Genomic DNA, 21,894 nt, shown 5'->3' on the forward strand with positions numbered 1-21,894 from the left:
CTCTTGCTTTTCGTGTCCATTTCATCAGCTTCCAACCCCCTCTACCCTCTCATCTCCTCTCCAGGGAGGAGATGCCAACGTAGTGTCAAGTGTCCACCTGATCCAAGAAGTTCACTCCTCACCAGCATCCCTCTCCAACCCATTGTCCAGTCCAATCCCTGTCTGAAGAGTTGCCTTTGGGAATGGTTCCTGTCCTGGGCTAACAGAAGGTCTGGGGGCCATGACCACTGGGGTCCTTCTAGTCTCAGTCATACCATTAAGTCTGGTCTTTTTATGAGAATTTGGGGTCTGCATCCCACTGCTCTCCTGCTCCCTCAGGGGGTTCTCTGTTGTGTTCCCTGTCAGGGCAGTCATCGGTTATAGCCAGGCACCATCTAGCTCTTCTGGTCTCAGGCTGATATAGTCTCCTGATTTATGTGGTGCTTTCTGTCTCTTGGGGTCATAATAACTGAGTTCTTGGTATTCGTTCTTTGACCTAGGTGGGTTGAGACCAATCGATGCATCTTAGATGGCCGCTTGTTAGTGTTTAAGACCCCAGACACCTCAGATATTAATTTTTTTCTAAAATGTGGCCACTCCACTGTTTAGCTTCCAAATGGTGGCAGAACAAATTGCCCTCTTTTCTGTGCTCTGTAGCACTTTGTACATATCTCTATTTTGTTGTGTTTTAAATGTTTATTGATCAGTCTTGTCATCTTCACTGAACTGTGAGCTCCTAAAAGCATGCCTTAATTTTCTTTGTACCCAGCCCTAGAGTTTAACAGCTTCTGACATATACTAGCATCACTGTAAAGGTTTAATAGTGGAGGAAAAGAGGTGAAGGAAGAAGAAAGGTGTTTCTATTAGTGTCTTTTTTGCCAGTGTAATTCCTCCTCGTTGATTCCTGGCTTTAATTCTCCAATTACTGACTATTTATCCATTGTCTGCTAGGAGCCCTGGTGGTGCAGTGGTTAAAAGCTTGACTGCCAAAAGCTTGGTAGTTTGAATCCACCAACAGTTCCTTGAAAACCCTATGGGGCAGTTCTACTCAGTTGTATAGGGTTGCTATGAATAGGAATCATTGAAAGGGGGTTTGGTTTTGGTATTGTCTGCTACTCTATTTCACAGGCTTCTTTTGCTTCCTGCTTCTTAAATTTAGAATTAAAAGTAGATAAGAAACTGATAGATCAGAATAGGCACAGATGAGGAATCTGGACGATTTAGGCTTGGAATAATCTGAAGTGATTACCCTAGACCCACAAACCAGTTACAGTGTTAAAGAAGAAGGGAAATGTGTTGTACCTTTTTATACTGAGTTTTGGTTGAGTTGTCCTTTTATGGTTGCTATTCGGGATATACAGTTTTAGATTGAATGCTTTGTGGTCAGTGTGTTAAGAAGTTCCCAAATTGCTAATCCCTACTAATTAATGCATAAAATGTACTTTATTCAAGGGGATAAGCCTATGTTCCTAACCTCAAAACTATATCCTTTTCAGTTGCACAGTTCAGCCATATTCTTAACTATTTTTTTTTACTTAGAAGCTTTGTTATAGCTAACCTATTTGGAAATAATATGCTAAATTTGTAACAAATACTAATACTACTTCTAAGTGATAGTTACAAAAACTACAGTTAATCTGTGAAGGTGGGGGTCTTGTTTTTGCTTATTGCTGTATTCCCAGTGCCAGAAGCATAGTAGATACTCAATAAATATAGGTTGAAAGAATGACAAATCTCCCTTTTTATGACTCATATTAAGCCATGACCAGGACTATATTGTTTTCTCTGTTGTTGACTGATGACCAGAAAGAACTGTATTGGATTACAAAGCTTTTCTGAAATATATCCTGTCTTGAAAGCATGGTGTTCAGTTCCTCACTGTATGCACTGGAAAGCTGAGGCAGTGTTCTATTTGTGCAACATATCATTATTACTCAGAGAAGGGGAGGACCCCAGAGAAAGGTTTTCTTTTCAAAACAGGAAAAAAAATATGTTGATATTTGGTATTATAAATTTTAGAACTTTAACCCCTCAAGAAAAGTTAAGATCAGGAAGTAATTTTTCAGAATGTTTTACTATTTGAATAATCAACAGGATGTGTATGTACTATTGTAATGAAATCAGTAGTAATTATCACTGGACTGTTTGTTTTCATATTGTCTCCTCTACTGCGGTTGTACAGCATTGGACAAATATTGGGCTGCAGAAGCCTAGAAAACAATTCAGGGTTATGCTGAAAACGGATTATGACTTTTACTTGAAAGAAATGGAATTTCTAAATAAGTACGTGGCTGTGAACACAGCAGCAAACATTGCCAGTTAGGAGTAAACTTATAATTTAAATTTCTTAAAATACTTAAGATTGTTAATTATCTAAACTTAAGAAAGCATGTAATATTTAAGAATACAAAATTCAGGTTACACCTTAGTTAGATACAGGCAAATTGTTCTGTATTATTCTGTATAATTGGATAATGAAAATCTTACTCCTTAAGCACTAGAATAATTTCTCTAACTCATTTCTAAAATATGAGACATATATCCTGCCTTAGTAAGAATAGTGTAATGTGTTCCCCTTTGATATCATGAATTGATTCCTTTTACTGAGTTTGGTAGGGGAGTGTCCCTCACAACTGCATGCCCTTTTCTTCACAATTTCTTTGACAGTAAATGATGCTGACTGTGATGGACTATTTGTGAATGGGTTATCTTTTTTGTGGAGTAGGGCAGAGGATTCAGACAGGAGCAGAGAAGGGTAAGTTCTTTTCCGAGTCTTCAGGAAAAAAAGGTTGGACTCCTCCTCTTGGCATACAAATTCTTCATGATCTGGCTCTTGGCAGAGCTACTTGTAGGTGTATTGCTTCTTGCTCCATCTGTCCTCTACTTTCTTTGTGTGTGGTCTTCTATCATCTTTGAATGCTTTGGTCTTCTTGTCTCCTTAACCAACTTCTGCCCATCATTCAAAATTGAACTCAGTTCCTTTAGGAAGCTCCTACCCTGAGTGGACCCAGTGTAATTACAAGGGTCCTTGAAAGATGGAAGAGGGAAGCAAAAGAGTCAGAGTGATACTGTGTAAGAAAGACTTGAGTGGTCATTGCCGGCTTTGAAGATGGATGGGGGCACAAGCCAAGGAATGCTAGCAGTTGCTAAAAGCTGGAAATGGCAAGAGAATGGTTTTTCCCCTAGAGCCTCCAGCAAGGAGTACAGCTCTCTGACACGTTGATTTTAGCTTAATGAGACCCATTTTAGGCTTCTGATTTCCAGAACTATAAGATAATAAATTTATGTTGATTTAAGTCTGGAAGTTTATGGTCATTTGTTACTGCAGCCGAGGAAACTAATACAGCCACAGGCTTTTTTTTTAATATAAATATTTTTATTTTGAGTAGCTTAAGATTCATAAGAAGTTGCAAAGTTAGTAGAGAGGCCACTTGTAGGTATTATTCGGCTTCCCAGATGATACTGTTTTATATAATCATAGTACATTATAAAAACCAGGAAATTAACATTGCTGTAATAGTGTTCATTCAGGAATGGAGTGACACTTCTCTAAGTATACCATCTTGAATCATGACTTCTGGAAGTATGTTAATCTCTTACATATTCAGAAAAATTAGGTCAATAAGAATGGGAAGAAAGAAAATCTTAAAACTAAAAGCAAGTGGAAACAAATGCTGCTGTATTTCAAATGAATAACATAACCACATTGAAGGGAAAAAAACTAATCAAAGTAACTTACAAACACAGTGTTTGACTATATAACTTCAGTTTTATAGTCGTTACATAACCACACCATTACATAACTGCCAAACCACTGAGAATCATGGCCCAGCCAAGTTGACACACAACCCTAACCATCACAAACATAAAATATGAAATGGGGGTGGGAGGAGGGGGAATCCTATGGGGGTAAATTGGTATTGAAAGTAATGGTGTGGACTCAGGATTTCTCAAATATGAATGAATTTATGTGTCTGTATGTTTGTGTGTATATATGTTCACTGTGTGTATGTATGTGTACCACATATTTGTGTATATACATGCATCTATTTCCATTCTTGATCTGGAGAAATAGCCTAGAATCACATACCCCAGTAGCAATGATCTAGTATATACCCTAACACCCAGAATCTTGGTCTCATACCATTATTTTCCAAAAAGAAACAAGACACCTTAGAGAAATGGCTGACTTTAAGGCTGGGGCAGGGTGGGTACAATATGAGCCTAGATGATTTTGTTAAATCATAAAGTAAGAAGGAACTTAAAAAAAAAAAAAAGATGGGTTTGTGTTAGAAGGACACAAATACTGGCTTAAAGGGGCCCCCACTGCGTAAATCTGGGATATGTTTCGCACCAGAAAATTAAGGGTAGTAATGACTTACAAACTGTTGGAAAAAAAATTAGAAATCCATGAGTCTGTAGTGACAATGAATAAATAAGCAAAGGGAGAATTAAAAAAAAAAAAAGTAAATGAGAGCAGCGAAGGGAGGGTATTGCTTACTGCAGAATGTCAAATGCTGGCTGGTGAAGTCCTATATACTGTTCTTGCAACTTTTCTGTAAGTTTTAAATTATTTCCAAAGAAAATTAAAAAAAATATTCCATGTACCATGATCCAGCTTAAAAAATATACCATAACTATAGTTCAAACACCCTGCACATACCTACTCTTTGCAGAGATAAACACTATCCCAAATTTGGTGTTTATTAGTCCCAGACGTAATAAACCATATATCATGTTTAATACGCATAGTAAGCCATTTTGTTTTTTCCTCTTCTCATGGTACAACAGTTAATCACTTGGTTGAGGTGCAAACCCACCGAGCGGCTTTGCAGAAGAAAGACTTGAAGATCTAGGCATAGAAGACCCAATGGGGCAGTTCTCCTTTGTCACATGGGTTCGATATGAGTCAAAACTCAACTTGGTGGCAACTAACGACAGTCCCAGATGTATGTTTATATGTTGACTCCCTATTTATATGTGGGGCCCTGGTGGCTTAGTGCTTAAGAGCTTGGCTAACCACAAGTCCAGCAGTTTGAATCCACTGTTGGAAATCCTATGGAGCAATTCTACGCTGTCCTGTAGGGTCGCTATGAGTCAGAATCGACTGGACGGTATTGGGTTTTTAAGCAATATACAGTACTGTTTTGTTTGGTTTAAACATTACATAAATGCTGTCATACTATAACTATTATGAACTTTTTCTCAATGGTATATTCGGGAGAGTTATTCATGTTGACAAATACTTAGCTCTAGCTCATTCATTTTAAGCTGTAATAAATTCACAAATATAAATTCCACGAACTTACCAAGACCAAAACGTGCGTATCACTTCAAAGTTTTATTTAGATTTCTTTAGTACTTACATAGTTTTGTGAATTTTGAATACATTGTTTTTTTTTTTTAATTTTCTATTTCAGTCAGAGGAAGTAAAATAGTAGTATGGTTTTACCATAATTTATTCATCCATTCTCACATTTAAGATGTTTCTACTATTTTTCATTATTTCAAATACTGCAACAATGTACCTTCCTCTGCTTGTCTTCTTGGGCACATGTGAGAGAGTTCCTAGAGTAAATAACTGTACACAGAATTACTCAAATCACTGTAATGACTATATCATAGAGTACATGCATCTTTATTCCCCACAGCAGTATGTATGGTCGTTTCTTTTCCTCCCCATCCTTGTCAAAACTTAAAATTGTGTCAGACTGAAATTTTGGCTGTTCTGATGGGTATGGAATGCTATCTCATTGTGTTAGTGGTGTGAATTTTTCTGATTCCTAGAGAGTTTGCAGTATCTTCTCATATGTTTTCGAGGAACCCATTTTGGTTTCTTCTGTACATTATAAGTTCATATTATTCTCTAATGTTTCTTTTTTTTTTAATTGATTTTGTAGTTTGTTTTTTAAAAAAAACATATTTGGGGAACTTATTCCATTTATATACTTTTTAGGTATTTTCTCTTAGTCTGACACTTGTCTTCACTTTTTTGTGTTATGTTTTGACACAAACTTTTAATTTAAAATAATTTACTTTGTTAATCTTTTATGATTTGTGTATTTTACGCTTTCCCTCTGTGGGGTATAAAGATTTTATTCTACATCTTTTAATGAAAGTTTTAAAGTTTTTTAATGGGGACTCATGTCCCGTAGAGCACTTATCTGTTCAGTGAAACATTTTTGAATGCCTCATGTATACTAATGGAGCCCTGGTGGTGCAGCAGTTAAATACTCAGCTGCTAACCTAAACATTGGTGGTTCGAATCCACCAGCTACTCTGAGGGAGAAAAATGTGGCAGGCTGCCTCTGTGAAGAATTGTTGTTGTTAGGTGCCATAGAGTGGGTTCCAACTCACAACGACCATGTGCACGACAGAATGAAACACTGCCCAGTTCTGCACCATCCTCGCAGTCATTGCTATGTTTAGCCCATTGTTGCAGCCACTGTGTCAGTCCATCTTATTGAGGGTCTTACTCTTTTTTGTTGACTCTCTACCGAGCATGATGTCCTTCTCCAGGGATTGGTCCCTCCTGATAACATGTCCAAAATACATGAGACAAAGTCTCACCATCCTCATTTCTCAGTAGCATTCTGGGTGTGCTTATTCCAAGACAGATTTGTTAGTTCTTGTGGCAGTCCGTGGTATGTTCAATATTCTTCACCAACACCGTACTTGAAAGGCATCAATTCTTCTTTGGTCTTCCTTATTCATTGTCCAGCTTTCACATGCATATAAGGCAATTGAAAAGACCATGGCTTGGGTCAAGTGCACCTTAGCCCGCAAAGTGATATCTTTGCTTTTTAACAGTTTAAAAAAATAGAAAAGAATACAGCCTTGGAAACCCTATGGAACAGTTCTACTTTGTCCTATAGGGTTGCTATGAGTTGGAATCAACTCAACAGCAGTGGGTTTTTGTTTTGTTTCTTGAGGGGGTTACTGTATACTAGGTACTGTGCTAGGCAGGAAGGATACTGCAGCGAATAAAGCCCAGTGTAGTCTTTGAGGAACTCACATTTTAATGAAGGGAACATTAGGCAGAGAACATGAGCGGAAAGGCAGAGATATGAAACTGAAGGAAGTGTTCTGATGGCTCAATGAGTTCAATATTGATCACATAGTAATAGGTGATGGCAAAGGGGTTAGAAAGATGGGGTTAGACCATGGAGGAATTTTGATATGGAGCTCAGCCTTAATCTTGTAGGTCAGATGTTTTCAAATATTGCTAACATCAGAATCCTAACTTTAAAGGAAATTAATAGTAACAACCACAACGATTAAATAGTAGTAAACAGTATCAGCTAATATATATTGATTATTTACCATGGTACTATGCTGAGCACTCCATACGTTATCTCATTTATTAATAACAGCACTACAAGGTAGATTTTAATATTATCCTCATTTTACCCACTGAGGCTCCGAGAGATTAGTATATAAATATTAATATATAAAACAAATAAAGGTTCTTTTGCTATTATACTTCTGTAGAACAGAATACATTTGACATCACTGTCCAAAGGATGGGGGAGATATTGAAGGATTTGAGGCATAAAAGCGGTATAACCAGATTTGTGCTGTATGTCCATCATTCTGCAAACTGGAGGATAGATAGGAAAAGAATAAGGACTGGATTAGGGAAACCAGTTATGAAACTATTGCATTATTCCAGGTCAAATAAGATTAAAAACCTGAACTACAGGTTCTGATATGTCACGTGGGGTAGGTAGGGAATAAAAAAAGGGGGTAGCAATTAAGGATGGACTGAGAAGAAATTTACATGTGTCACTTGATGAAACAAGCACCAGTAAAGGGATATATAAAGCCAAAATACCAAAGCCATGGCCGTTGAGTCAACTCTGACTCATAGCGACCCTATAGGGCAGAGTAGAACTGCCCCTCATAGAGTTTCCAAGGAGCACCTGGTGGATTCCATCTGCTCACCTTTTGGTTAGCAGCTGTAGCACTTAACCACTATGTCACCAGGGTTTCCGGGGGGATATATAGGAAGTATTTTACTTTGAGAAAACTGATGGAGACTCTTGATTTAATGGGTGCATGTGATTAAGGTTGAATTGATATAAAATGTTTTGAGTCAGAAATAAAAAAGAAGAAACGATATACTTATTTAACTTTAATAAGTATGCATGTTGCATTTTCTAGAATTAACACACAAAAAATAGCAACAAAACTTGTAAATTCCACATTAAGAGAGGGGATAAAAGAAGAGATGGGATAAATACAAATCATAAGGAAAGAAAAAGAAGAGGTAGAGCAAATAAGAAGCACAAAATAAGATACAATAAATAAAAGGTGATTAAATACCTAATATAGTTAAAATATAAAGGTTGTCAGACTGCGTTAAAAAACAACTTTATGCTATTTACAAGAAGTTTAAAAAAAAAAAAAGGTTAAAGTTAAAATGTGGAAAAATACATGCCAGACAAATTTCAACAACAACAACAAAGCTGGTATGCTTATATTAACATAGATTTTTAAAAAGACTTTAGGAGGAATAAAAAGTACTAGAACAATGCCAGCATCTGAAACAGGAGTTTAAGAACAGACTGTGAAGATGAAGAAGGTAGTATATTTCCAGACAGTATGTTCAGAGACTGTTAAACTGATTCGAAAAAGAGAGACAAAACTGAAAGTTTAGGAAAACAAATACTCATAGGTTATATGGAATTTACAGTTTAAATACTTTCTTTCAGAGATTCCAAAGATATTGGCTTTTTCTTTCCGTAGCATTCCAAGTCTATGTCCTGTTTTTTGACAACACATATAAAATTAAGTGTTTTTTATAAGTCTTTGCTCTTGTGTTTTCAGGAATTCAAAATGTCCTCAGCCTCTTTTGTGCAGTCCTCACAGAAAATAAAGTTCTTTTCCATTCTGCAAGTTTCCAGAGACTTAGTGATGCGTGTAGAGCCCTGGAATCTTTAATGTTTCCTCTTAAGTATAGGTGAGGCTTTTTACTTGTACTTTTATTTACTTTCAAATTATGCATTACTTATTGGGCATCAGTCAAAATGTTATAAAACAGTGGTTTTAAACCACATAGACATATTTTACAAAGTTACATCGCTAACCAGATTGATGATTCTGACAGAAATCTAGGCTAAAATTGGAGACTTTTTCACATTGTCCATTACTGAGTTTTGATTAATTTAATGAAAAGAATATTTATTATTGTCAATAACATTTCATTCTTTGAATATAGTTGGTGATGAAAGTCTTAGCAAGTTAGTTCTGATTGATTACTTGGTATTAAGGGATTATTATTTTTAAGTGTAATAATGGTACTACGGTTCTAATAAAAACAAGAGTCTCCTTTTTTTTAGATACCTACTGAAGTATTTGTATATAGTAAATAATATGATGTCTGAAGTTTGCTTCAAAATAATGCAGTAAAGAAGAGAACAAAAGAAGATGGCAATATATATGTGGCCATGCATGGCTAAATATCAGAGTTGGACTGGCTATGTGGGGCTTCATTATACTTTTTCTCTTTCCATTTATTTTTGGAGGGTTATGTTAAAAATGTGCCATAATAAGTAAAAAAACAAAACAAACCAGCGATGCCTGATAGTGCTCTAAGTGGAATATTATATTCCAAAATACTGATTATTCAGTTTGATAATTATAAAATCTAAGATACTTTTTTTGTTTATTTGTTTTAGGATACTTAAGTTCAGACAAACTGGGGGGAAAAAAAAAACATTATCTTAGACTGTCCAGAATTTATTTAAAAAATTTTTTTTTAACTATGTGCTTTTCTTAACCTACTAGATAAGTTAGAGCATTCTAAACCTTAATTTTTTTACTTTGCTATTGTTATTGAATGCAAAAAATCAGGTATAGAAAATGGAATTAAATGATTGTTTTATATAAACAAATCATTGCCCAGTATTGGGAAGGGGAGCCCCATCAGGGAGTCAATGTTATAGTCTAATGTCATATTTCTGTGTAAGAAAAAAATTTTTGAAACAAGATTAGGATACCTAAGGGAACTTCGCTTGCCCAGGAAGGATAAGGATTAGAAACTGGACTGGGTTCCAGTTACTTTACATCTTGTTATATCTGATCATATCTTTCATGTGAAGTTTTTTTTTTTTTAATCTTTCCTTTAAAAAATACAATATTAACGACTGTGACAGTATTATCAATAATTTCTAAATGTGGACAATCTAAAACTCATACAGCATAAAGAAAAAAATACATTTATATTTTGGAAAAACAAATATATTTGATACATATTTTTATTATTTTCAGTTATCCTTATATTCCCATTCTCCCGGCTCAGCTACTGGAGGTTCTGAGTTCCCCAACGCCTTTCATTATTGGAGTACATTCTATCTTTAAAACTGATGTCCATGAACTTGTAAGTATTCACTTTTAAAATTGCCAGTTATTGAGGCCACAGTTCTACCATATTTCTTGTAGTCCTATAGCATTTCAATTAATTACTCTTTTCAAGTCTGTTGCATTCCCAATAGAAAAAGCTGGTTAGAAGAAAAGTGTCATTGAAAAGTTTTCCTATATTAATTTTGCTTTATAGCAAGTATGGGTGATTTTAAAAATGGATTTATTTATATTTTAAAATGCCCCGCCCTTGACATACAAGTGTATCGTTCTGTATTCCTCATCCTATATATGAGAAAGAAGATAAAATAATCCATTAATTAGTATTCTTTTTATACTTTTGTTATTAGTGCTTAATTTATTCATACTTTAAAATGAGGCCCATATTAATACTTAATGACTGGTAACTAACAAAGGAAAAAGCATTTGCAAAAGTCTGAGGGGTTTTAATAGAACACAACCTCTATGAACCCCTACCAAATTCTTGTATTCTGAATGCCATATGAATAGAAATACCAAAGAGGGAAGCTAATATTCTACACTCAAGTCAGTTCTGGAATAATGTGTTCAGTTCGTACTTTAAGAGGAACTGTAACAAAATAAAGCACTTCGAGAACGACATCCAGGATTGTCAAGAGGTGAGAAACTGTATCTTGTGAGGCCCTAGGGAAATTTTCTCAGGTAATTTTATGATACTATTTGATAGCTAAAGGCAAGTATTTAATCTTTCATTTAAAAAATACAGTATTAACAACTGTGACAGTATTATCGATAATTTCTAAATGTGGACAATCTAAAACTCATACAGCATAAAGACTCTAAATGACTGAAATAGCCCAGTGGGTATTTAGATAGAAACAGATTTCTGTTCAATATAAGATTTTCCAACTACTAGATTCCCAGTGATGGAATGGGTTTCCTTCTGTGAGGAGTGAACTCCCAAGCACTGTGAATAGAATAGAAGGAATTACATGATGCTTTCAGGGATTTTAAGAAAAATTCTTTATTGAGAAATTGGGCTACATGATATCTGTGACCCACAGTGGCCTTAAGATTTATAATTCTGCTTCTGTTGCAGTTTTAAATGCCAGCAAAGAGGTAAGCTCTGTGGTACATATCCAGTAATTATAGTTGTAATCAAATGAGAGGTGCCATTTAAACCAACAAAAAGACTATTCAACATTGTAATTATAAACAGGACCCTGATTCAGATATTAATCATTCTTCCTAACCTTATATGTGGATACCTAGTTTCTACTTAACTTTGATATTACTATATAAAAATAGATATAAATCAATAAGCATATTCAGTAAAACTAATTAGTACTGATTGAAAGCATACTCATATGGTTTGTAGGTAATTTTATTACCACTAAATATAAACAGTCACTGAAGTTAGGACAAACCAAGTGTTTCCAAAGTAGGTTTCTTAATTTTTAATGAATAGATTAGGATGAATCATAATGATATTATCAATATAACAACTTTAATAATCTTGGCTAGTTTCTCTATTACATTTTTATGTAACTTATTTTTAAATAGACTTGTAAAATCCTAAAAACCAGCTTTTTCTTAAGTACCTAGGCAAGTACCTTTTTGATGTATACTAATTGCTCTTCCAGGATTCCTATGTAATGATTATTATGCTATTTAGGATATGGCTACACTACTGTAATAAAGCATACAAAATGCAATGGCTCAAACAAAGTAATATTTTGTTTAACACTTGTGCATCAGTTCATAAACCATTTTGCTCTGTGAAGTCATTCACAATCCAGAATCCCTTCAGCATTGTCATCATCTGAGTGCTCAAGGCTGTGTTGCTAACAGTTCATAGTTTTAGCCTATAGCAGGGGGAAAGGGAATATACTCTTTCCTTCCTTACATACCTCCTGTCTGGAAGGCCTGAAAGTGCTCATCACATCACTTCTTACATTCCATTGCCAGAAACTTAATCACAGGGTCATACTTCTTTCAAAGGATGCTGGGAAATATAGGTACTTCAGAAGCCATGAACCCAGCAATAATTTTATTACTATGGATAGCCAACAGTCTTTCCCATATATGGTTCTCTTTTTGAATTAACAAAGGCCAGATTAATTTGTTTAACAACAAATATATCTTGTTAATTATAAATTTTTTTTTTTAATCTATTTCAGTTAGATGTAATCATAGCAGATTTGGATGGAGGCACTATTAAAATTCCTGAATGTATTCACCTCTCCTCCCTCCCAGAACCACTTCTACATCAGACCCAAGCAGCTCTTTCTTTGGTATGACATGTTTTTTTAATAACAGTTTTTTTCGTAGGCCTCTGTTTTCTGGTTTTTATTATAGAATAAATGTTTTACCCATAAGATGACTAGGTTACTTGTTTACCAAAGTGAAGCATGGAGATGATTTGGGGTGGTATGTGGGCAACCTTTTTTATTTTAATAATTTAAATCTTAAAGTAAGGTAATTGAAATTAAGTATCACTGTCAGTGTAATTATTTAAAAATGAGAGGTGTATGTTCTTGAAACATGAATAGGTGAATATAGTATTTAGGGTAGTATTCTCTATTTACTAGATAGTCTGGTGGTCTAGTGGTTAGCTTGGCTGCTAATCAGAACGTTTGCAGTTCAAATCTACGAGCCATTCCTTGGAAACCCTATGAGGCAGTTCTACTCTATCCTATAGGGTTACTATGAGTTGAAATCGACTCAGCGGCAACGGGGTTTTTTTTTTTTAATGTAAAGAACATACTTTGAACCTTAACTGAATATTTTGTTCTATATTCATTCTTTCACCCAGCATATTTATTTAGTAACGCTATATACCAGCTACTACATATTGGGAGGAAACCCTGGTGGCCTAGTGGTTAAGTGCTACGGCTGCTAACCAAAGGGTCAGCAGTTCGAATCCTCCAGGCGCTCCTTGGAATCTCTATCAGGCAGTTCTACTCTGTCCTGTAGGGTCGCTATGAGTTGGAATAGACCCAGCGGCACTGGGTTTGGCTTTGGGTTTTATATATTGGGAACATACTTGTAGAAACAAGATAAGGTTCTGCCTCAAAATCCCTGGTTCCCCTCCCATTTCCCATTAGAAGTCAGCTCCTATGCCCTCTTAGAGCTAATCTTTTGTTAGAGTAGAGCATCTCATTCCTCTTTGGTAGATGTGCTACTTGCAAAGCAGTGTGATGCTGTTTTGCCAACGTTTTAAAATCATTATAGGAGTTGTAACTTCCTGATGAAATATTTAGCGTTACCTGCAGTAATGTTTTTAAATGTCTTGTGACCTGAAATTTTCTCATGAAACACATTTAATTTTGTTTTGTAGTTATTTTACCTTAGTTGACTTTTAAAAATGGAACTTTTTATTTTACTGCCACCTTTTATGTGCCCATTTATCTATCATCAGAAAATTGAACCTTAGAAATTCTGCATTCCTTTTCAAGCCATTACTAGAACTGAGACCTTCATACTATTCTTTAATAATATTCTAGTCTGGCCTGCTTAAACTGTTTTCCTTAAACAGAAATTCAGAGGTTTTGGTTTACCCAGAGGGATATAATTCTCAGAAAACTTTCAGACTTACATTAGTCTTTATATTGTTACAGTGGTATTTATAGGGTGGGAACATTTAGAGAAGACTGACTTTTCCTAATGTAGTTAGTTTGTAACTGGGATACAAGGTGTGATAGAGTGGACATAACGCTGGTGTAGGACTCAGGAGACCTGAATTCCAGTCTTCCTCCTGCCACTTGGTGTTTATTGAGCAAATCCCATCCCATCTCTAGACCCTGGCTTCCTGGTCTTTATTATAGAATGAATGTTTTATCCATAAGATGACTAGGGCACTGTTTACCAAAGTAAAGCATGGAGATGATTTTGGGTGGTATGTGGGCAACTTTTTTTTTTAATAATTATGTATTTTTAATAATGTGTATTAAAATAGCATATAAAACCTGTGATCTCACAGATATCACCTAGGAAAATACGAGGTGAGTTGATTTAAAGACAGTTTAAAGAAAAACATTAAATAATTGCACAGGTGGTATATGAATATAGCAAAAGCTGAGAAGATAATATTTGAGTGATTGAAGAAAGGTATAATATTTTTAGAAATCTGTTATATTATTAAGTATGTGGTTACTTAATATTGGTATTAATAATTGTTATTAATAATACATACTTAATAAATAAGTAATAATAATTACTTAATATTGGTATTAATAATTGTTCAAGGATTAAATACCAAAATTAACAGAGTTAAAGATTTTAGCAGCTGTCCTGCTGTACAGTGATACAACTTAACCTGTAACACCTGTGCTACCAAATGCTGATCAATGAAAATTCATTTCTGGTAAAACTGAGTATGCATTTTTTTATAGTGGTCAAACATAATAGCGGTTTATGTGCTACAGTGTAGTACTACAAATAAGAGATAAGAGTATAGTATATTGTCAAACTAGGACCAAAAAGAGATTATATTTGATGGTGTGCTTAGGAGGTTTGACATACAAGTACAATAAATAATTGTAATCAAATGGCAGCACAGTACATGGAACGGTGTAATAATCATGAATGATCTCACAGACACCAAGACATTATTACACTGTAGTAGTGATTGGGTTATAATTCTGGCTGATATTTTAGTGTTGTTTTTAAGTTTTGTTTTCAGTCTTTGGTCTATATCAGAATGATTCTGCAAAGACAGATATTTGCTACATATTAATACAGTTTCATCCTTTTCTCAGTGTTAACTGCTGCACGTATCATTCTTTCACTCTTGCTTCTCAACCTACTTTCCTTCAAAGCCTAACTCAAATGTTACTTTCTTTTTCTTAGCTTTCCCTATGTTGAATTCATCATACTTTATACTTCACATTTTTGTATATTTATAGCACCTATCACATTGTTGGAGCCCTGGTGGCACAGTGGTTAAGAGCTCGGCTGCTAACAAAAGATCAGTAGTTCGAATCTACCAGCCATTCCTTGGAAATCCTAGGGGGCAGTTCTACTCCAGTTCTACTCTGTCCTATATGGTTTCCATGAATTGTAATTGACTTGAGGCAACCGGTTGGGTTTTTTTTTTTTTAATCACTTTGTAGTATACTTTTTCCTTCTCTGGACTGTGAGATTCATAAGCTTATGCTTTTTCTTTCCAGTATTTCAATTAGTTAATTAATTAGCTAATTTTTAATTATACTAAGAAACATAAAAACAAATGGTTGTTTAAAAAATTCAACTATATAGACGAATAGCTCCACCCCAACCCATTCCTTTCCCAGAAGTAACTACTATTTTGTAATTTAGTATGTATTCCTTCAGAATTTTAGATTTTTGTATATATGCATATACACATACAGATGTAGGGTTGATTTTGTTTTTCAAATAAATGAGACCATGCTATGTGTATTTTCCTAGAACAAGTTTTTTCACTAAATATTTTATCTTGGATATCTTTCCTAGTACATACAGTGCTACCTCAGCTAACTGCATTGCATTTCATAGATAGGATATATGACAATTCACATACGAATACTTTTTCATCTTAATACTACAAGTGGATTAAAGAATAAATTTTATGGATATTAAGATATTTTACATAATGAAACTTCTTTGCTTTAGATTTTACACCCAGATTTGGAAGTAGCAGATCATGCTTTTCCCCCTGCACGAACAGCTTTATCCCACTCAAAAATGCTGGTAAGAAGTTTAATATTTAAGTTTCATGCTTTTTAAGAGAGCTATATTTGTAAGCTTGTTAAAGAAGCTGAGTGAAGTGAGAGTTACATGGGCAGTAACATAAAAAATGTACCGAATTAGAAATTAGGAGAATTACCACTAACCTTGTATCCTGCTCAGGGAGAAGTCACAGGGCTGTGCATGGGCCAGGAGGGGAGTAGGGCTAATACTGTTGCCCTGAGAAAATTTGAGGAAGTATAGGACAAAAAATCAGAACCTAAGTTATAGCCTAGAAAACTGTTCCAAGTATCAACTTAAAAGAGCCAAGCAAGAATGAAAAAGGGACATTTACAAAAATGGAAACAAAGAACGTTGATAACAAGATAGATCAAATTTGAGAAATAAGAGGATAAGAACAGTTCTGAGTACAAGCCATAAAAGGGTGAATGTGTTACTAAAAATGTCCCTTTTTTATTTTGCCCAGTGCATTTCTTAGAGGTAAGCTTTATGGCCAGTAAGGAGACTCGTAGAGCTGAACTCCTTTGACAGGTTCCTTAAGCATCTTGACCTTCATTTTCTCATCAATTAAATATTCACTAAATAAATCTGTTAAGTTTCCTTACAGTTCTAAAATCGAGATTATATTAAAACCTGGATTATTAAAATAGATTTTTCTCATAACACATTAGTGTAAGAATACGTTTTTATAAGTGTATAAACTTCAGAAGAACTTTATAGCTTTTTAAATCCAATCCTTTGGCTTTCTTTTTCCTTTTATATTTATGACTGTAATTCTTTTTTGGATATAAAAATCATAGGACTTGGGAAATATACCCTTTTTAACATAGTAAAGGGGGAGACTCTGTGACTTTTGTTTCCCCTAAGATGAAAATTGCAAATACTGGAGGCAAGTTTTGTTTGGTTCAATATAAAGAATTATTTAATAGCTTTTAGGCTGCCCAACAATAGGATAGACAAGATACTCACCACTCAGGGTTGCTACAAATGAGACTTTTATTTAGGAAGCACAGACAGACTTAGTACATAATTGCTCAGGTTCTTCCCAACTTGATGACTTGATGATATTTCATTTGTGTTTTAAGAAATTAAATTACCTAACATATTTCTCCTTAATATTTTCAGGATAAAGAAGTACGAGCAGTTTTCCTTAGATTATTTGCGCAGCTTTTCCAAGGATATAGGTCATGCCTACAACTTATAAGAATTCATGCAGAACCAGTAATACATTTTCACAAGGTAAGATATGGTATTATATTGTATCTGTCCAAAAAGTGGACTCTAATTTAATAAAACTACATAATTGTCTCTTTCTAGCCATGCATTTTGACCTTAATTTATCAAATGTGGTTATTTAAGATCTCTGCTTGGTGGGGTTACGTGGGAATTGTTAGTAATACTATAGAACTGACATAATACTTTCCTTTAGAGTTTGTTAACTTAAATTGATTTTCTTTTAAAGTTGAGTATTAATTTCTGATTTCTCCCCCGCCTTATGGACAGATTTATTTTTATTCTTTCCAAAATGTGTAATATTTCAGGTCAGAGCAAAAACCCCTTTCCAAGGGAAATACATTTCATAACTGCATATTTATGCATGAAGGCATTTATACTTGATTTAATCTTTGTTTTATATTTTTGTTTTGATCATCTTATTCACTACTAAATGATAAATTAATCTATTCATTTTCCTTTTCTGTCTTTACAGACAGCTTTCTTGGGGCAGCGTGGTTTGGTTGAGAATGATTTCCTCACTAAAGTACTCAATGGAATGGCATTTGCAGGTTTTGTTTCAGAAAGAGGTCCTCCTTATAGATCCTGTGATCTCTTTGATGAGGTATCGTTCTTATAAAATCAGTGCATTATTTACAGGCAAAAATAGATCAGTAGTTAAAAGTAGGGAAGTATTATTTTAAAATACTTAATCAAAATCATGAATATATTATAAAGTGAGTATAAAATAATCTAAATATTATCTTCTATATGTGTGTCATATCTCAGTATTTATAATGCAGTTTAGGAAGAAATAGAATTATAGGATGTCAGAAGTACATAAAAATCTTTAGCTGAATTTTTAAACAATTTATTAAAATCCTTTAAAAATTTTTACATGATTTTATTCTATATATATAGAACTCTTATTTTTAAAGGCAATAATGCAGTGATTATCAGTACATAGGGAGAAAGGTCTAATTTCTATATACAGATATGTGACTTCAAACTGAAGTTAGATTTAGTCTGTCAGTGCTACTGAGTCATAGTTAGCTTAGTGGCACTCTTCCTGATCAATAATCGACACTCGTCTAACTCCCTTCCAGACCAAAGAAAACCCATTGCCATCAAGTTGATTCTGGCTCATAACAACCGTATAGGACAGAGTAGAACTGCCCCATAGTGTTTCCGAGGTTGTAATCTTTATGGAAATAGACTGCCACATCTTTCTCCCATGGAGTGACTGATGGCTTCAAACTGTCGAACTTTTGCAGGTGAACACTTTAACCACCGCACCACTAGGGCTCCTTTTAGCTTACTTAAAAAAAACCCATTGCAGTTGAGTCGATTCCACCTCATAGAAACCCTGGAGACCTGGTGGTGCAGTCAGTGGTTAACAGCTTTGCTGCTAACCAAAAGATTGGCAGTTTGAATCTACTAGCCGCTCCTTGGAAACTCTACGGGGCTGTTCTACTCTGTCTTATAGGGTCACTGTGAGTTTAGCTCTCTTAAAAAAAAAAAAAAAAAAAAATTTTTTTTTTTTTTTTTTTGGGGGGTAGATATTAAATATGTGGATGACAGATTTAGTCTCTGTCTTTAAGAACTGGCCACATAAAGGAAGAAATAGGACAGATGTGACTCAAAGTAAAGATGCTCTTTTGCATTTGTTGTGCTTTCTCTTTTTTCTAAAGCATCTTCATTTAACTCTGTTCACAGCAGCCCATTCTGGTGGATAAAACAATGAATATTATTTCCATTACAATTTCTGAAAGAGCACTGCGTATACTGGAACTAACAAATCTAAAAGTTACTTGAAGTCTAAAAAAGAAAAACAGCCCTAGCCAACAAGATAGTGGAGGATAGTAGTCATAGTTTGATGCTGGGTGGTTTTATTTAGTATAAAGAAGATAGGAATCAAGGTCTTAAAGATCCTTGGTTTAGTGGAGAAGGATCATTTATGCTCTGTAGAGATAGTTCATGATTCACAAGTAAGAATTAAATAAACAGCACATGTTTTAGTTATTAGTATGGAGATCTGCACCAAATGCTTTAGTTAATTATAATGTGATTTAGAAGAGATTGTCCTTAGACAGGCAGTTCCTTCTAATCAATAATCATTTATTAATCATTGATTATCTAATACTAGCATATATATCAGCTTTAGATCCTAAACTAAGTACTCAGTGTATAATGTCTTATGAGGCTAAGTTAGAATTCCTGAATAGTAACCAATTCAGTTCAGAATTGGTTTGTGTAATCTCTTTCTATCCCAAGTTCCCTAAGTAACTCCCTCTGGCAGCTTCATCACAACTAAAAAGTCAGATTGATTACTTCCGGAAAACTTGCTTGCCTCAGCCTCTGATTATTTTCGTAGGTCCTTCCCCCTGCCTGGTGCCCTCCCTTTACCTCTCAGCCTAACCATGACCTTCTATTCTTCATGCTCTGCTCTTATTTCACAACCTCCTCCAAATTTTCTCAGAGTAGATGAGTCTGAGAGCCACTAGTCTGCCTTAAGATTTATTTTATGTCTCTATATGGTAACTTGTTTTTTATTGTATATTTTATACATGTGTATCATCTAGATTGGAAACAATGATAAGGCAAAAAGTCTATCCAAGATTCCTATTGGGCCTCCCCTTATTGTCCATCTAGTTTCTTTGTTTCTCCTTTAGTGGTGATTTTTGGTGTCTTATTGATTTTTTTGTTGTGTCGTTTATTGATCTTGTGGTACAGTGGTTAAAAGCACTCAGTTGGTAACCAAAAAGTCAGCAGTTCGAACCCACCAGCCGCTCCATGGGAGAAAGATGTGGCAGCCTGCTTCTGTAAAGGTTACAGCCTTGGGAACCCTATGGGCAGTTATGCTGTGTACTACAGGGTCGCTATGAGTCAGAATCGACTTGACAGCAGTGGGTTTGGTTTTGGCTTATTGATGTTGTTACTTGAGAGAGAGTCGTTTGTATGTATACATCAGGCAAGGGTCTAAGAGGAAAGAGGCACCAGGCCTAAGTAATTTCTCCTTCTATCCTCTGTAGCCATTTAATTGGTTTATATAGGAATGTACTTTTGTAGGAAAATTACATTTGCTCCTTGGAAAGGCATCCTTATTTTCACTTAGACAAAGGCAGCCTACCACACTGAGGGGTAGGGAGGCTAATGGAGCTTTGAGAGGCAATTGTGTGTTGCTTTATCCCCATACTCCCATCAAATAGACATGCTAGAAGAAAAGAATTGTTTGCCTTTGTTTGACAGTCTTTCTGAATGCTGGCCTAGAATAGGGCAAGTCCTAATTTTATATGACTATATGCTCTAGGAGTCCTGGTGGTATGGTGGTTAAAAAGCTTGGCTGCTAACCAAAAGGTTGGCAGCTTGAAACCACCAGCCACGCAGTGGGATAAAGATGTGGCAGTCTGCTCCCATAAAGATTACAGCCTTGGAAACCCTATGAGGCAGTTTTACACTGTTCTGTAGAGTCCTTATGAATTGGAATCTACTTGAAGACAATGGGTTTTTGTTTTAAACATGCTCCAGTGAACCTGTTAGCTCCTAAAAGAATCTCTTATTATACTTTTTTTTAATCATCCATCAATTTCCTCCCCAATTTTGTTTCCTGTTAACACTCTTTTACCCACCCCAAGTTTTCATACACATACTCACATAGTTCTCCCAGTAAATTCGTTAATAGGGAAATGGACTAAAATTTATAGAATCTGAGAACTGGAAGAAGCCTAGAGGTCATCTTGTTCTTCCATCTTATTTTTGAGACAAGGAAACTGAAACCCAGGAATTTAGGTTCCTTGTCCCAGATCACATTGTCTATAGACTAGGATGAGAATCTCAGCAACCTGACTTGCTCATTATAGTGCACATTTGCCTCATATTTTGTGAGTTAAGGAAATATTGGGAGACTTTCTGAAATTCTCTGAGTGAGAGAATTCTCTGAGTGAGACTGGGTGATGAAAAGGCCCCTCTGAATTCCAGAAATGACTTCCCAAGAAGAAATAGGGCCATAAATCATCAGGGGAGAGACCATCAGACCATCGAAGGACTCAATTGACCCTGCAACCCCAGAAGAGAAGTAGCACCCAGTAAAAATATAAAGTATTTTGTTTTAATAATAGTATATGTCTTGGATATTTTTTGGCTTACAAATTGTATGGAATTATCACACATTTTTCTAATTCAGCATATTTTGGAGTTGATATTTTGCCATTTGATTCTTTTTCCAAGTTGGTAGCCTTTGAAGTAGAGCGAATTAAAGTAGAAGAAAATAACCCATTGAAGATGATAAAGCATGTCAGAGAACTTGCTGAGCAACTATTCAAAAATGTAAGTATATATATTTATTTAGACAGTCATTAATTTTAAAAGTATTAAAACACATTTTATGTGCAAAACTGAAAAGCTTCTTTCTCGTGAAATTTTTGCTCTTAAAATTTTTGGGACTGCAAGTTATAAGATAATATAGTTGGTAGTGTACATGAAAATAGATCATATTTTTCAAAGTAACTTTCTTGTCAATCACTGCATTATGAAAACATCTTAGTCACCATTCTCCGGTTAGTCACTTGCCTTCATTATGAATTTCATTTGGGTCTCTCTGTTCTTAAGAGCATATTGACCATAGTTAAGACAAAGATTGGGCTCAAGTGGATA

General features: G+C 35.0%; 1 protein-coding gene across 6 annotated transcripts in view; it reads left to right on the forward strand.

The window, feature by feature from the left end:
• Nucleotides 1-21,894, forward strand: part of SBF2 (SET binding factor 2) — a 518,200-nt gene that overhangs the window by 263,569 nt on the left and 232,737 nt on the right. For all 6 annotated transcript variants that reach the window (XM_064288443.1, XM_064288439.1, XM_064288442.1 and 3 more), the window contains 7 exons: nt 8,809-8,941; nt 10,252-10,360; nt 12,501-12,614; nt 15,955-16,032; nt 17,155-17,268; nt 17,738-17,866; nt 21,469-21,567. In XM_064288443.1, coding sequence (XP_064144513.1) covers nt 8,809-8,941; nt 10,252-10,360; nt 12,501-12,614; nt 15,955-16,032; nt 17,155-17,268; nt 17,738-17,866; nt 21,469-21,567 — 776 coding nt within the window. The remainder of the gene's footprint in view (nt 1-8,808; nt 8,942-10,251; nt 10,361-12,500; nt 12,615-15,954; nt 16,033-17,154; nt 17,269-17,737; nt 17,867-21,468; nt 21,568-21,894) is intronic.

The sequence above is a fragment of the Loxodonta africana genome, chromosome 7 (genome assembly GCF_030014295.1).
Source record: "Loxodonta africana isolate mLoxAfr1 chromosome 7, mLoxAfr1.hap2, whole genome shotgun sequence".
Taxonomy (NCBI): domain Eukaryota; kingdom Metazoa; phylum Chordata; class Mammalia; order Proboscidea; family Elephantidae; genus Loxodonta; species Loxodonta africana.